At 40.6% G+C, this 17,909-nt stretch overlaps 1 protein-coding gene across 1 annotated transcript in view; it reads left to right on the forward strand.

Annotated features, from left to right (window-relative positions):
* fat2 (FAT atypical cadherin 2) overlaps positions 1-17,909 on the forward strand; it is a 162,928-nt gene that overhangs the window by 30,898 nt on the left and 114,121 nt on the right. Inside the window, exon 6 of the mRNA XM_041797927.1 lies at positions 16,187-16,326. Within this exon, the coding sequence (XP_041653861.1) occupies positions 16,187-16,326 (140 nt within the window). The remainder of the gene's footprint in view (positions 1-16,186; positions 16,327-17,909) is intronic.

Here is a 17,909-nt window from a genome sequence, read left to right on the forward strand (position 1 = left end):
ACATTTAGCTGGTAGATATATATGGAAAAGCACTGGAAATTCTGACCTAGCTTCATTTTTATAGAAATTAATACAGTTACAATGTAGAAACATCCAGCTGACTCCAGACTCTGGACCATCTTCATCCTCTCGATCTGAGGGCAACCCTTGTAACCATTTCCCATCACATCCTCTTCACGCTAGCCTCCATTGGAATAACAAACACGACCCTGCACTGGTCTAAATCATATCTCTCTGACTGTACTCAAGTCATACAACTTAAAGCTTTCAAATCTCTCCTTTCCCAGTTTTTACTGGCGTTCCCCAGGGTTCTGTCCTCTGCCCCCCTCTGTTCACACAACCAGCCTGACCTGGCATGTATGCTACAGCCTTTCTGGTCACTTTTGTTGATCAGTGTCCACAGCAGTTGTTTTGAAAGAAGCTGAATGTGGAACGTTTTTTGAAAACAAAACAACGATCCTGACTGAAACTTTGGCAAATAATGCAAAAATCACCCAAATTAGGATGCTTTAAGGCTGGCTCAAACCACACAACAAAAATCTTGCCTGACAGCCTAGCCACATTAAAAGAATGATCCTGACCGCTCAGCGTGTGCTGATGCTATCCTTGTCTTCGCGACTGTGTGAGAGTTCACAGGTCATTTGGGCGGCGGGTCAAAGAGTGTCAATAACATTTTGCACCAAAAGCGCTCCATGTATTTGTAGCGGTTGTAGAAGGAAACAAGAAACCATTATGGATTGGATCATTGATAATGGTTATAGATTTATCAAGAGGTGGACAACATGGACTGGCTCTCCCTAGATAGAACTTAAGGTATGCATGTAATAATGTAAATAAAAGAAAATGTACATATACTGTAGGTTTTCTGACTGGATAAAAAAGTAAGGAATCATGTAAATGATGATGCAAAGATACAGAGCAAATATTCTTCTGTTGGTAGATGTCAAGATTCACATTACTAACATAAGATCAGGGTGTCAAACTAGACGACAATGTAAGAAACATTCTGACATGCTTAGTTGTGGGCGTCTTGAGCGCTTTGTTAATTATGTCATACTACAAAACCATCTGTCATTCCCGATGCTTAAAGGGCACATACTTTACCCTTTTAAGGCAAATTCATATTGGTCTCAGAGCTCCACAAAAACATGCCTGTGAATGTGGCTTATTGGATGTGACCCCCACATGACCTCATTTTTTTTGTACTGGAGGGGGATTGTGGACATGCCAGGGTCACATATTTTGGTTTAAAAAAAGCCTGAAATACAGTTTTTTGCATAATATGTCCCCTTTAAAATTGGGCTCTGATTTTTAGTGATGAACTGCGACGTTGCAGTCGGTCTTAAATCTGGCTGAATTTGTATAGTATGAGCCTTAGGCAACATTCGCACAGCAGACCTTAATGCTCATTTCTGATCTTTGATCTGTTTTTTTTTTAATTTTGGTGTCTGTTCACACTGCAGTCAGCTTCCAAAAGATCAGATATGTATCTAAATATACATCCACATTCGAAAGTGGCCTGTTTCTGATTTGAAAAGGTCAGTTTCAAATGTGACTGATATGAGTCACATGTGAGCAAAAAAATCAGATTCAAATTATTTAAAATAAAAACACCTGTCCATTTTCACTCAGTACGAAATTTGTCTAAATTTGTTACAGTTTGGAAATTAGAGATCCAGCATGTTCACCCGTAACTATACAAATTTCTAATCTTGCTCACATGAGAACCAACTATGACAGGTTTTGAACCATAAACAGTAAGACTATTATTTTGTAATGAAAATGTCTGCCAGAACTTTACCATCTTGCATTATGTTTTGTTTTTATTAGGTTTTTAGTGAATATTTAGAGTCTAAACGAGCAGAAAGACCAAAGAAAAGAATAACTGCAAACAAACGAATAGAAAATACAACCTTGCAACCACAGAAGCTTAAGTGTCCCTGGAGTGATGAATGAAAAAAGAGAAGGAGAGGCAGGATGAGAGGAAAAAAAGGTCTTGGTGTCAGCTGTATCAGCAGGACATTTTCTCTCTGTGAGGATAAATCAGCAGCGCCTCTCCTCTCATCACCAGCCAGATCACCACAGGAAGGATGCTCAGCCATCCCTCTTCTTCCTCCTCTACTCTTCCTATCCTCCTCCTATCGTTCTCCTTTCTCTCGGCATCCAAAGAGAAAGACCTTCAGAGAGAGACATAAAAGACAATGTGCTTGGATGAAGAGGTAATCAGGAGGCGTCAGTGTCTCGTTCCCATTGAGCCTCTCAGGAAACACATCAGGGTTCTTCCAGGCCGTTTCCTGCCAGGCAGAGCAGCAGCGTGTGAAGAGAAACACCGAGCTTCCTCCTGTTCAGTTTGCTGTGCCAGGCTCGGCCTGCGCCAGCACTCAGCAGACCTTCTCTGCACCCTGAGGAGACTTTCAGTTGTCTCAAATCTGCTGGAGCTGGGTACTACCTCTTCTGACATTTATATAGTGTCCAGAAACAGAGGAGTCCTGGTCGTTGTTTGGAGTCTGACTGAATGCTGTGACATTTTTAACCCTAGACTCTACAAAACAAGAACGGTCAGAGACATTACTGTTGGTTTCTGAAGAGATGTTGGAACCCCAAAGAAGGCAGTCGTCATATCGGTAATTCAGTGTTAACCTACTGTAGGTCGTGTTATGGCTGGCTCAAGGGCTGAACATACAAAACAAAGGTATTAAGTTTAACTATTTAACTTCATTGAAGAATGGCTCTTCTGTTCCATCACTCTTCTTTGCAGAATGGTTTTAATTCAGCAATATTGGAGGGGTTTTGAGCATGAACTGTCTGTTTAAAGTCCGGGCTTTGACTAGACCACTCTAAGACCTTCATTTTTTTTTTCAAGCCATTCAGAGGAGGACTTGTTGGTGGGTTTTGGAACCTGCTGTATAACCAAAGTAAGCTTGAGTTTGAGGTCGCAAATTGATGTTGACATTCTCCTTGAGGATTTTCTGGTCGAGAGCAGAATTCATAGTTCCATCGATTATGGCGAGTGGTCTGGGTCCTGACACAGCAGCCCCAGACCATCACACTACTACTGCCTTGTTTGACTGCTGATATGATGTTCTTTTGATGAAATCCTGTGCTAATTTAACTCCAGATGTAACAGGACACACACACCTTCCAAAAGTTCACCCATACCCAGTGTAAGACAAGCTTTGGTGTTCCTTTTGGCCTTCGAACTCTCACATCGACACCATTTTTGCTCATTCTTTTTCATATTATTGAATCATAAACACTGACCAGGTCTTCAGATGTTGTTCTGGTTTCTTCTGTGACTTTGTAGATGAGTCGTCTTGGAGTCCTTTTGGTAGGTCAGCCACTCCTGGGAAGGTTCACCACTGTTCCAAGTTTTCTCCATTTGTGGGTAATGACCCACAGTGGTTAGCTGCCGTCTCAAAGTCTTAGTGTGCTTTCAGGTTCTATCGATTCGAACTGTGCCATGGCGCACCCCACTCCCCACCACGGCAACCACCCTTGTCATGACCTGAGCTAAGATTGTTTGTGTTTTAACACAGCAAAAAAGTCCATCCTGACACCATCATGAATATTTTTAAAATCACTTTTTAAGATGCCAGCAATGTCGCTCTTCATATCAACACATCTGCATGCAGCTCTGAGGATTAAATGGTCTTGGGTTTCGTGGATACAGCGGTTTTTGAGGAGACAGGAGATGCCTTTGCATCTCATCCGTGAGGTGAATCGTAACCTTGTTACATAATGACTCACGTTGCATTAACATCTCAGTCGAACCATGCCAGAGTCCACTTGACTCATGCCCAAGACTACCTTCCCAAGTGGGTCTGGGCTGGATGGTACGTTTGCTGTCCAAATCAAACCGGTCTATGGGCTGAAGTGCACTCTGAATCAAGGCCCCTGATATTAGTTTCTTTAGAAGACACCATGACATGATGTGTTGCCTTGTGAGATCTTTAAGCCTACTTCACTTTGTCAGACATTTTCTGTTGAAGGGATTTCTGGATTCAACAAGTCTGCCAGTAATCAGGCCTGGGCCTGGATAGCCAAACTCAACTCAGCTTTCCAAAAAATGTGGTTAATCACATTAAATCACTTTTTTCATCATTTAAAAGCTGCATTTTGTATTTACTCAGGTCATTGGTTTGATGATCAGAAAGTGTAAGTATGGCAAATATGCAGAAAAAAATCAGGAAGGTTGCAAATACTCTTATACAGCATTGTAAACCATGTCTCCTTCACCCATGATATGACTCACTGTTTTATTGTGAGCTAGTTTTATACCTATAGTAGCTATGAGATGTGGCAGTAAGACAAATGGAGTGACTTGTATTTGTTCTGAATTTATCTTTGACAAAAAGCAGAGATGTGAGCTGCAGTTGAGTAAAATCATTAGGCGATTTTCCTTCTCTTCTCTGTGATTTATGCCATGTTTCAGTAGCTCTGACAGCCGCATTTTCAATCAATCAGAGCTGAAGTGTTTGTTGTAACCTCAGATAATTGTGCTGCGTTTTTCTCCCTGTGTGGTCTGAAAAAGTAATTTGGTAATTATCACTGATGGCCTGTCAAGTTTAAGTTCAACCAATCCTCTTCTTTTCTTTTCTTCTCCTCTAATTATCTTTTTAATTGTGAGAGTCGTGACATCTCACCCTGCGGTCTTCTTTCAGTCTTGCTTTGAAGGCTGCATAACCAGACTGGAGACTGTGTTTCTGTTCCTTTTTATTCTAGTCTTCTCCCCCGTGGTCTGATCCCCAGTCGTGTATCGCTGACCCTCATCTCGGTGTTGGCAGATGAGGGAATGTTGTTGTGTCACAGGATTCCTCTCCCATGCAGATATGATCGGATATTCATCGCCCAGCTCCTCTCCAGCAGCAGAACCCAGATGCCTATCGAGGCTCTCTGGCCGTGAGATAACTCAGAGAGACAAATAAAGACTTCCCCGCCTGTCAAAATAACTCAAACCGCTGCCTGTGTATTTGCAGTAAAACATCACGCTGAATTTAGAGCCTGGTAGAAACAGAAAACCAGCGACAGGGGTATCAAATACCCGGCTCTTTGTGGATGGATTCAGCATCCCTCCATCTTTGCATTGGAGCGAGTCCCAGCAGGGACGATACGGTCAGGATGAGGGTCAGAACCTGCAGGTTTGAGGTCGTGTCTCTCTGCTGGAGGACAAGGTTTGTCCTCTGCAGGTCACTGCTGAGCATCTGCACTGATTGGGTCTGCAGTGATGCGTCTCCAAGTCTGAATGCTTAGAGAATCCTGATAGGAACGCAGTGAGGTTGATAAAAAAAAAACAGGCGAGAATAAATGATGGCTTTTTCCATTAAAAGTGGCAGGTTTGAGTCCTGATCTTGATGCTTGATGCATGCCATCCTCCACTCTCTCCTCACATTTTCTGTCTCTTTAGGGCAGCCCTAGGAAAGCCCCAAAGGACCCCAAATAATCTAGAAAAGCGACTGTTTGGGAAATTTTCTGGTTCTTCTTGAGCTGCCCCTGGCATCTGGACCAGCCAACCAGGTCCTAGGCACTCACTATACGGTGCAGCTGCCGTTTCCGTATCAAGCAACTGACCTTTCCCATCCTCATCCTCCTGAGCACGTCAGCATTAGGGGCACAGTCTTGCCAGTAATAGACAAAAATGTACCGAAGAGAAATTATCACAAAGGAGTCCAGCTGATGCCTCTCACCATCAGTCAGCATCCAAGCCTCACAAAGGTACAGTAAGACTGGTAGAACCAAGGACTCAAGACTGACTTTTATCCTCATGATCAGATACCGATAAGGCCACACTGTCTTGTTCAGCGAACCCATCGCCCAATACGAAGTCTAAGTCAGTGGTTGAGCTCGGCCTAACAGTCTCCACAAGGATTCCTAGCATCATCAGCAAAGACCAGATCAGTGATCTGATGTTGGTGTAGTGCAGGGGTGTCAAACTTAATCACAGCAGGGGCCAGATTCTGAATTAAGGTCTAACCTGAGAGCCCAACAGGGTCAACATTTAACCATAAACTGAAGAGAAAAATTACAAGTTTAACTGCTCGATATCTGAGATGAAAGACAAACTTATTAGTTCAAAAGGTCAAAACACACAATTCAATGTCAAAATCATGATATTAAGGGGCAAATATATGAGATAGAATATCGAAGTTGAGAGCTTTAAGAATGGAAATATTACATAACATTCAAAATTATTAGTTTAAAGGGTGAAAACATGAGTTAAAATTTCGAAGTGTGAGTCTAAAAGGTCAAAATGTGGGATTAAAGGCAGTTAGGAGTTGAAAAGGTCAAAAGGTGAGATCAAACTGGAAAAAGTGAGTTGAAAAGGTCAAAATATGACTTTGAATTCACAAATGTGAATGCAAAAGGTTGAATTTTGATGTAAAAAGACAAAATTAGGAATTTAAAAGGTCATTATATGAAATTAAAAGTCAAACAACAAATTGATTTATTTTCCACATTCCTGACTTTTTCTCTCGCTCTTTACTTTTTCACCTTTTAAAGGTTAAGTTTACATGTTTATATACGGAAGTAAATCTGCAGACCTCATACCAGCAGGCCAATTACAATAAAAATATGATATGATCTTGCGGGCCGGGTACAACAGCACCACAGCTGGATTCGACGCCTGGGCCTTGAGTTTGACACCCCTGGTGTAGTGGGTCATGGATCCTGTTCAGCAGAATCAGTGTAAGGACCTTACTTGGGTTCTTACTCGCCTGCACATCACCCTTTCCCTTTGGACAGGAGCAACAATTCATCTCTTCCAGTTGGTAGGAATGATGCATGTTCCTCATACAGAGCAGATGAGAGCATGCAACCGCAGGAGGGAGGTTTCATAGACCTGGTGCTTTTCCCATATCAGCAGTAATCCGGTATGGTGCACACCTACGCCATTGAGTTGGTTGGCTTGTTTCTGACTGAATCCCTGGAGCAGTTAATTTGCTGTGAGAATAAAATCAAGCCAGCAACAAGAGCAAATAACTGGCTTAGTCATCACACTACAGTGATATGAGATATTACTATGAGCAGAAGTAAGAGTAGTAATCAACTACCGAGCAATTTTGATCTGCTGGCAACATGATAAAAAGAATAATAATCATCATTAGCCACCCATGAGGGTCTTCACCACCTGGGACATAATTAGTGTGACAGCAACAGGCTAACGTGACTCACTGTCTCATCAGCAGGGCATCACAGGACTCAACAATATCTGGTTCAGCAACTTATTTAGTGTCCCAGATTTTGTCCAGCTAATTTGAAAAATCTACGTCCAGCTCTCCAGTTAGCTTATTAGACACTTCTTTTAATGAAAACCCAACAAGAAATGCTCAATAAAAATGGCATTTAGCATCACTTTAAATGGTTGCAAAATAGACTGTAACACCAGTAGAGCTTTGAAAGCTCCTCTTGTTCATGTCAACCTGAAAACTGCAAAGCAAACTGTCATTCTTGAGTGTAAAAAAGTTTCTCTGTTGGAGGTTCGGTGCAACTTTTAGTGTACTTATCATAGTTGGTGCCCTTTCCAAGGAGTTTTAACATTAGCTGCACTTCTGTAGAAGTTATTGTCTTGCACAGCGGGGTTTAAGAGCAAGTGCATCAAAGAAAGAATCAATACATCTTCATTTCCGACCCTCATCTGCTGTCACAACCTCTGAGCAGTGACTTAAATAACACAGCAGCAGGTCAAATGAGAGAAAATTATGTTCTCTCTGCAGGAAACTTGACCTGATGCTCTGTGCATGCAGCGTTTTAGTCCTGTCAGAGTTGCTGAGGCAGGTCGGGTACCTGAAGGAGACCCTTAGGCACACACAGGACAAGTAGAGAAACTAAATCAACTTAGATTATGCCTCGGAGCAATTACAGGAGGAAGTTGCTGCTGGAAACGACATCTGTTTTTGTGGTCATTTTCCTCCTCAGCATGCCCTGGAGGGAGAGTCTGCTGGCTACTTAGCTGCTCTGAAAACCTCTTTTCTGTCTGAGTTTGTCCCCCTGAGAGCCAAGAGTGCAAGTCAGCAAAGATATTCAACTCTATAGCTTATCCTCAAATTGAGTCTTATTCGGCTGTTTAAATTGTTTGTGTAAATGAACTTTACAGAAAGGTTACTGCCCAGTGTGACTCTCTAGGAAAACAGTACATTTCCTCAAAAAGAGCAATAAAGCCCCAAAGGCAGCACAGAAGTGACAGATAAAACAAACAATGTGGCCTTTGTTCTTCTTGAGGCACAGAAATATTACATTTACCCTGAGGGAAGCTCTGAAGGATGGCCCACATCAGTATTCTAACCTTAAAAAGAAATATTGGTATTTTCTTTTTGGTGCAACAGAGATTCATGTATTTGGTTTGGAATTTGGCCTGATGGTTGACTTGAGTAAAGGTTAACTAAATCATCAGGATTTATCATCTGAGGACTGTTGAAGTCCAGAGCAAAAGAACAAGTGGGCAAAAGTTTCCTGTGAAGAGCACTGATGGCGTAGAATTTAGTCTGTTGTAGTCCTCCAAGCAAGTGTCTGGGATTGGAATCTGCCATTCCATGTCTCTTCATTTCCCTCTCCCTTGCCAAGATTTCCTTCTCTATCCCCTGTCCTGTCCAAACAAAGGTGTTACAGCTCAAAAATACATTTTGAGTTAAAGTTATCTGAGATACTGTGCATTGGAAAAAGTGGAAATTAGTGTCATCCAGACTACACAAATTTTACTACTCTGTCCATGTTTATTTGAAATCAAGTATAAATATAATAGATTATTTAAGCTAAATTTGAGTTTATGGAGTATAATAGAATACCAACAGCACTCTAAGGCATGATTGGGCTGAACACTTAGTCCGAAGTAAGGCGCAGATGTGGCAAAAAGACCCATCTGTAAGCTTCCCTTCCTCCACCCCAGCCTCTTCCTCTATAGCATAAAGCTTTTATTTGCAGGGCTTCTGCAATGTCAGTCCATCTCTTTTCCTTCACCATTCTGTTGTGATATGTTGGACAGTTCACATCGAACAAGCTGGGCTGATCTGCCCACAGCTTCACCAGCTGCTCCTCTTTTTGGACGGTCAGGACCTTCGATGTTTCACTGCCGGTGTTTCTTGTTCGTCCATGCCGCTCTGCCACTTTTGTGGTTGTTTTGACCAGCAGGTTTTCTGTTTCCGGCTATGTCAGAGTTCATCTATTGGTTGTTGATAGTGTTATGTCACTGTGACTTGCGATCATTTCAAACACGTTTGATCAAGTCCAAGACTATGAAAAGACTAATATAAAACAGTGCAGATCACCACCTTAAACTTATTGATATAGATGACTGGAGCGCGCCATGACTCCAGTAAGACTCCTAAAATTTACTAAAGACTTTCAGTTTTTAGTCAGTGACTGTGAAAATCTTTTGGTGTAAACCCAGCTTTAAACTGTACCTCCATTTTGCAACAAAATGGTTAAATGTATGATGAGAGTGATCCTGATGGAAATTGTATTTTTATGATCTGGGTACATCTACTCTTATTTTAATCTATTTTTTAAGTGTGCTCTATGTGTCTCAGGAGTTTGCTTAGCTAATTTGTTGTTTTTGGTGACATGACAATAAAATAAATTAATTAATTCATTTATTCTCTGTCTGAAATGAGCATTAACGTTTACATATGCATCTTGATGAGACAAACTTATTGCCAACTGGTAAATTAAAAGTTAGCGATGACAGCATAACAGCGTGACTCAGTCAGGAAATAACATACTTTCTCTTTGTCACTGATATTATTAGTCATTATTTCCTCTCTACTTGATCTCATTGTCAGTTGCCCTCCTCTGAGCACTGTATGTGCTTTTTCTCTTTGCTAATGGTTGCCTTGGCCTGAAAATATGACTCTTTGTGATATTTTTCCACAACCCTGGTATTTTTTGGTAGAATAGATTGGAAAAAGAAACGGATGTTGAATTGTTTGATGTATGTGGTTTCAAAAAAGTACCAAAGCATTGAAGAAAAATGTCGCCAACCTCACTGCTTGTCTCGTGTTGTCCTTGTGAAGTGTTCATTCTGCTTGCTTGCTTGCGTGAAAGCAGCTTCCTGTGTCTGCTTCAAATAAGGATGAATGAGAGAACAATTGAACCTTCTCCACCTTGACCTCCCTCTCTGCATCTCTGCATGTGATTTCCACTCAGTTGACACATAAGGCGTCGTATGAGCGAGCACCAGAGGAAGTCAAGGATGGCCCTTTAAATGACTGATGGGCTCCAGTGCGGCCCTGACCCAGATAAACACGCAGAAGATGGATGTAAGAATGGATGAATAGATAAAAATGTCTGTGAAATTCCTGCATAGGCGATCCTTTTTTTCCTGTGTAACATGACATTTTGGTGTGCACATTTTTCCTCGCAGTTCTACGAGTAAAAGATATTTTTTGCATGGCTGGCCCCACAGGGAATGAAATCTCCAACCTTGTCGGGGGATATTATATCTTCCTGGAGATGATCAGTAAAGTGAAAAATTGATTTTACAGTACATCTTCCTCTCTCTGTGCTGAGACGACAGCTGGTGATGTGTGATGCTGCGTCTGAATCAGCCGTTTTTTTCTATGAAAGGCTGTCCGGGCGCTGCTGTGTGTCTTACAGGAAGTCAATCCAGGGATTTGGAAACTAAATCAGTTAAACAGAGCTGTCAATGTGGCTGGTTAGGCCGCAGTGTTTCATCTCGGTCATTAGGGCGTAACTGACAGAAGAAGACCTCCTGATGACCCAATTATCTATTGATCAGGAACAAACAAAGAGAGTGCAGAGAGTGCGTTTGTCTTTGGTTCATAGGGATGAGAACAAACACCAAAAGAGGTAGAAAGTGCAAATAATTGTGCCGTAAATTACAAAGAAGCTGCAACAGAGTGCAGCTGTCATTTACAGTGATAGAAACATATGCAGGAGGGATGAAAGTGCTTGTAGCCCTTCACAAGGTGGATGGCTTAATAATAAACACCATCTGGCTTTGCAGGCATGAGGTTTACCTCTCACGTACAAACACGAGACACGCTGAGAGGGAAGAAAGAAGCCATGAAGGAGGAAAATCTCAAGGAAGGAGTGTGAGAAAACAGAGAAGGAAGGAAAGGAAAGGGCAGAGGGAAGCAGATGGACAACATGAGTCAGAGTTAAGGTGGATTTAAAGACACAGCGGGTCACTGAATTCACTGGTTATGAACAAAAGTGAAAAAACAATGGTGTCTGAAAACAATAGGATGAAAAAAGAGCCATGAGGATTCACATAAAGAAGAAAATCCACCTTTGAACACCTGGAGATTTCATTTTATTGGCAGCAACAAAATCAGAAAAGCAAAAGTAAACCAAGGAGATCCAGGAGTATGAAGGTTTTATCCGGATCCAGTTTGTTCACAGTTTTATTATAACCTTTATCCTCTTTATCAAAGTCTAAAAAAATGATACGTAGTGTAGTCAACATTACCTGAGCTGACCAAGTCATAGCAAAGATCTGAGGTGACGTTTACACAGTTACACAACTCTTCAGTAAGGAAAGTAACTATTGGCTGTCCTACAAGTCGCCAAATGACGCATGGGGAGAGATTTGTCTCAAAATTGTGCACAAATATATAACCACAATTTACACGTGTTTTTCAGGTCCACAAATATATCCACAATTTACATGTGTTTTTTAAATTTTGAGTGTGCATTTATCATGACTTACCATTTGTAAATCTTCAATTCTGCTTGTGAATTTTTGAAAGTGTGTTTGTGGATCAACCAGCACGCGCATTTATTTTTGAGACATCACACACTTTTGAAGAGAGTCACACACACAAGTGAAGCATATTCATACGTGTAGAAAGCACCGCCCCTCCATCCGCTGGATTTTATTTTTAAGTTTTAGCATGCTACCATCCTGACAGAGGCGACATCACACCTTAGTGGTCTGACTGACCGTCTCAGGCCCTGTCCACATGGAAACGAATTCAGGAGTATACGCAAAAGTTTTATGTCAGATCGGGGTTTCATCCACATGGAAACGACGTTTTGGGTGACTGTAAATGATACTTTTTGAAAACAGGTCCCAGCGTGCATAAATCCGTAAACGACTACCGTTTTGTCTCCGTGTGGACGGCTATCCGCATCTTTCTTGAAACAATTACATCACACATGGCGTATCTCCCTTTAGGGGGGCCTGCGTGCGTCCAACCAAAACAGTAATGGTGGACTACAGGGTTGTGTTCGTGCTGCAGAAGCTACTGAGCTTGTTATGGCTTTTACAGTAAAATCTGATGCTCCTTTACCACCACTGTGAAATGCATAAACCAGATGTTCTTAAATCCAACGAAGAGAACAACCAGAAGGGCAACTAGAAGAAAGTTTGTGTCAGTTTTCTGTGATCTTCTTCTTCTCCTTTGGTGCATTTCCGTGGCAGTGCTACAGCGCCACGTGCAGGCTTGGCATATGCGCTACAGCGTTTTCAGTCGTTTCAGTGGTTCCTGAAACAACTCTGTCTTTATGGAAAACTTTTTCAAAACGAAACGGCAGTATATGGTTTTCGTCTCCGTCTGGCTGGAGCCTCAGTCTCAACGGTCTGTAGAAGTTTGAGGCCACCTTTACATGACAGCAATCCACTGAAAGCTGTACTGCTTTTGATTTTATGAAGTTCCACGTTCAGAAGGAAATATTTTGAAAAATCTGCTATGCATGTAGATCTGCAAAAAGATGCAAAAATTCCAAAATGGCCGACGTGAATGTTTGTGTGGTTTGAAGTTAAAATTGGGTTGCTACTCCAAGAACACTTCACTAAAGAGTAAGTCCTGGGAATGGGCAGCAACTACAAAAACTTGAAAGTCAGCTGTTGCTGTTTTAGTTCATCTACTTGTGCATGGCTATTTACTCAAACGTGTAAGGTCTCATTTTAAGAGGAATTGCACATTACCCATTTACACAGTGACAGAAAAGGCACTGTTTTTTCAAGTTTGAGCGAAGGGCAGAGAAAAATAAACTTAACTAAAGGTTGTAAATCAGTCAGACAGATGGACAGATTAATAGGATCAACAGTTTCGTTGCCACTCCTAATCCACAGGGTGTCCCACTTGGTTTCAGTCTGTTCAGTCTGTAAATAAAGAGCCATTAAATGTCCTGCTGTGTCGGATAAGTTCTTATCATGGACTAATGGTTGACCATTTGTTGTCCTAGAAGGACTAAGTTGAATATGTCCGCAAAAACACAGAATTTATTCAGTCCCCCAGATTATATCAGTTTGGGGTAAGTAGACAGAATCTTGTTCTGTTTATTAGTTCTGTCCTACAGCATTAAAACGCTGTAGCACAACTGTCTGTCCACAGAAGAGACTTGCTTAATGGTCATAGACCAACCACTCCACCAACCAAGTTCTGAAGAGATAGGTAGAGAAACTGGGGAAGACATGCTCAAAACACTGTCAGTCCTTGGTGCACCGATCACACACCACCAATCATGGAGTTAAATCTAAGTTGTATCAAATATCAGATTACAGGCTAGTGGAAGGTCTTTGAAGATTAGTTTGGAGTTTGAAATGTTGTGCCACATGTGTGATTCATTGGATCTTGTCTTTAATTTTTAAGTTGTAAGAAGTTTACCAGGGGCCCTACCCACCCAGGCTCCCGTTTAATTTATTCCAAACCTGTGATCCAGCTCAGGTTTTAGCCCTCCGGGTACCTTTAGACACTTTAACTTCCTTAGTTGTCAAGAGAGGGAAATTTACTCACCAGGGAGACGAGGAAGCAGACGTTATTTATGGTTTTACACCATACATAGAAAAACAATATGGAGAGAAAGACAGGGACTGATTTCATAGTTAATCTTTTTGTTTGTGATGTTGGCTAACACTTATTAGTTGTTGTTGTATTTGTTATATCTAATCCTTTTGTACAGTTTTTTTTTAACTTCAGTTTGTTTTTGTCTCATCTGTGGTCTACATATGAGAATTTAAGGGGCTTTCTTCACTCTGTGTGTGACTCTGATGAAGGTTCAGTACTTGGACATGAGAGTAAGCCTTGTTTTGATTGAAAAGGTAGGAAGTCACTTTCCTCAGTTAGCAATAACTAGTGGAGTAGCAGTATTTGTATAACTCCCCAAAATTTCACGGTTTGGCTCAGTTCAGTGTACATTCTGGATGTAAAAATCCCATTTATTTTCTCCATATTATATTTGATTATTATTAATGTTATCAGAAGTATCAGTCAGACTTATCTGAGTGAGAAATGATGTTTTATTCTCCCGTAGAAGACAAAAGTTCAAACGATTTCAATCTCATTTTAAGAAAAACTGTTTATTCACAATCTCAGTCAGAAAAACTACAATAACCACAATCCTTGGGTGTCATTGCAAAGTCTCTGATTGGTGGGGTGTCTATTAAGTAGTACAAATGCAAACTGCAACATTGTCACATTTTCAATTTCGCATCTCACAATTTGGACTCAAACTTTTTAGTTTCATACTACTACATACTACATACTACATACTTCATACTATTTTTCAACTCATAATTTCAACTTCTCATATAATATTTTGAGCTTTAAGATTCGTAATTCTAATTTTTAAGTCATATTTTGACCTTTTTATCCAATGATTTTGTATTTTACCTCATATTTTCAACTACAAACTTTGACTTTATAATCCCATAGTTTGACCTTTTAGACTTACAATTTAAAATTTTAAATCATATTTTGACTTTTAATTTCATGATTACAAATTTTATTTCATATTTTGACCTTTTAATCTCATGATTTTGACGTCTTTCCAATATATTTGCCGTTAAAAAACATTATTTTTCAGTCTCAATTTCATGTTTTGACCTTTTTGCACTAATCAGTTTCCTTTTCTCAGATTGTGAGCCTTTAAGCTTATCTTTTTAACTTTTTTAATGTCAAAACCGTTTATAGTCAGTGCTAAGTTTTTTATTTTATTTATTTTTTATTTTTTTCATATTTTATTACTGTTGAAACAAGGTTGACAGTTTCTGGTTAAAAAGGTGATGCTGTTAGGCCCTCAGGTTAGTCCTGAATCCAGAATCCAGCCCCTGCTGTGACTGAGTTTGACACCCTGTTCTAAACATTAGATAGGACAGACTGTTTCCTATGCCCTACTGGCAGTTAGAATAATAAAGAAGGGAAATCTAGAGTTATAAATCCAGGAAACTATGTTGTTGTTTTTTTTTTTTTTCTCATGAATCAAACCTGCACTGAACCCTGACCTTAAAACCAGAGTACGAACGAAATATGACCTCTGTGAACATTACATGCCTATCTATTAGAGAAGAGAAAAAAAGAGAACATAAAACCACTGTTCTTTATCTGCTAGGATGGCAAAATTCATGTTCCAAGCACACAAAGAATGATGACATAATTCTCATTCCCTTCTCGGTCTCAAAGAAAAGTGTGTGGGTTACACAGAGAAACCGTGTGCAGCTATGAGATCATAGTTGTATTTCACTACAAAATTATATGGTGTCCATGACAACATCATTAAAGTGTCTAAATGTCCCTCTATTTATCTCTCCAGGCTGATGTATTTAAAGCTCTCAGGTCAAAGGTCACCAAAGAAGTAGGGACCCCGTCTGTAGGAGTGGCATCTGAGGCTTATGAAGTCTGACTGTGGGGAGTTGTGGTTGTTAGTTACACCAGATGATAACAGATGATTAAAGTCAGTCTTCCTAATCAATCAGTACGAAGGAGGAAAGTATTTCCTGTTTTTGTCTTTTTACGTTTTGACCATGTTACTCCAAAAACTGGACACTTAAAGCTCATCACTAAAAGATGCCCAAACATGTTTAGCATGTTTAGAAAAGTGCAGAAATGTTTGTTGATAAAGTTCTTTCTGAAATCTGTCCATCTTTGGGAGCCAGTTGCTCTCTAATGTGCCACAGTTGCCTTGTCTTTAAAGTTTCTTCAAAATGAGTCTAGTGCTGAAGGAGTTTGGGCCTTCCAAAGTTAGAAGGATGATCATTAATTACAGCGCCCCCCTCAGGGAAATCATCTCAGTTCTTCACACGCTGGAGGTCAACGCCAAGATGCATCATTCCCGCCACCCGTCAAAATCAGAGCTGCAGCATCTGACGTATCATCCGCGATATCATATCTGACAGCCGGGCCCAGCCTGATTCATAACCCCACATACTGTAGCAGCTACACCTGATGGAATAAACCTCCATCTCCATCTGTCTGACTCTCCCTCGCCCGTCTCTCTTCCTCTCTCTCAGGTGGCGATGAGGGGAAGGACTTTGACATTCAGAGAAACACAGGAACCATCTCCATTGCCCGTCGACTCGATGCAGCACGGCGCTCCAACTACAACATGACGGTGCGAGTCACTGACGGCCACCACAGCGCCACCACACAGGTTAGAAACACTCAAACATCACAGAATCATGGCTTGGATGTCAAATGACAAAAAGACTAGGGGTGTTTGATTTTTTGGCTTCTATTTCATCAAGGTTGTAGGGGATCCTAAACTTAAACGGTTATTTCAGACCGTGTGTGGCAGCCGCACCCCTTCTTTGTCCCAGCTTGATTTTATTTTGGCACTTGGAGCTTTCAGACTGCCTGTGTGAGCATCGTGTCTTATGCATGTGATCAAGGCCACCCATAAGGGGGGAAAAAGGGGGGAGCTTCTGGGGTCCATGGAGGTCAGGAAAATTATGGTTCATTGTAAAGTTAATCTGTGATAGCCATATTTATTTTACATGAATAATAACCACTCTTATCAAATAAAACAAAAACAAAAAAATGTTTTATTTATCTATGCTGTGGTGAAATTTAGCAAAAAAGTGATAATCTGCAAAATGGGTAAGAAGAGGCAAAAACTGGCTGAAAAATGTGGTAAACAATTGGTTATAGAGTGACAATAATTGCATAAAAGTGGCAAAATTAGGTACAAAGAAGTCAAAAGGGGAAAAGGTGACAAAAAATAATCAAGAACTGCAAAATGGGTCAAAAACGGGCCGAAAATGTGATACTATGATACTGATACAAAAAATTGTCGAAAGATTCAAGTGGAAGGAACTGAAATAACCTTAAGGGCTTAATAAATAATTAACGGAAGAGACAAAAGCAAGTGATAGTTGGCAAAAATGGGTAAAAGTGGTAAAATTTGGATACTGAGTGGTAAAATTGGGTTCAATGAGTGGAAAAAAATGGATTAAGAATGGTGCAAAGAGTCAAAAATGGGCAAACAGGTTGTCCAAAGTGGTTAGAAAGTGACAAAAATGGGTCTAAAGGGGCAAAAAGTGGGCAAGAAGTGGCATAAATGTGATACTCATGTTGTGAAATGGAACTGAAAGAAGTGAAAATAGGTTAAAAGTAGCAAAAATAAGAAAAAAGTGGCAAAAATGGTTGGAGACAGTGAAAAGCTATAAAGTGGTACGAATTAGTAATTTGAACATCAGAAACAAACAACAGATGCACACTCTTTCAGTTTTAAAATGAGGCAACTGTTAGCCAGGTTATTAGCCCTCATGCTACTGGTCCAACACACATGCATCAATGATAAACCACCACAGTGGAGGGTCTTTCAGGGGCCCGGACAATTCTGCACGTGATAGGTGTGTCTCACATTCAGAGATTATAGGAAATAGAAAACTTGTGAGCCGCATGTCTCTCCATCAAAGTAGACTACACTGTAAATTCTAACAAGTTAAGTTTACTTACAAGAATTTAGGAAACCGATTACCTTGGGAAAAGTAAGTAAAAGAACTTAATTGTGTAAAGTGGAGTGAAATTATTATATCTGAGTAAGCTGTACTTCTTTGTGAGCACTTAAAGTATCTGAAAATGTGACACCATGAGTGAGGGGGTCAATGTTGCAGACCACCCTGTCTATAGACTGTCTATGATCCAGAATAAGTAAGAGCTGCTCACACCTCCTGTGCGAGAGCTTGTCAAACTCATTCAACTTGTCTGGGAGCCATTCTTCATGACTGCTCA

Source organism: Cheilinus undulatus, linkage group 10 (genome assembly GCF_018320785.1).
Source record: "Cheilinus undulatus linkage group 10, ASM1832078v1, whole genome shotgun sequence".
Taxonomy (NCBI): Eukaryota; Metazoa; Chordata; class Actinopteri; order Labriformes; family Labridae; genus Cheilinus; species Cheilinus undulatus.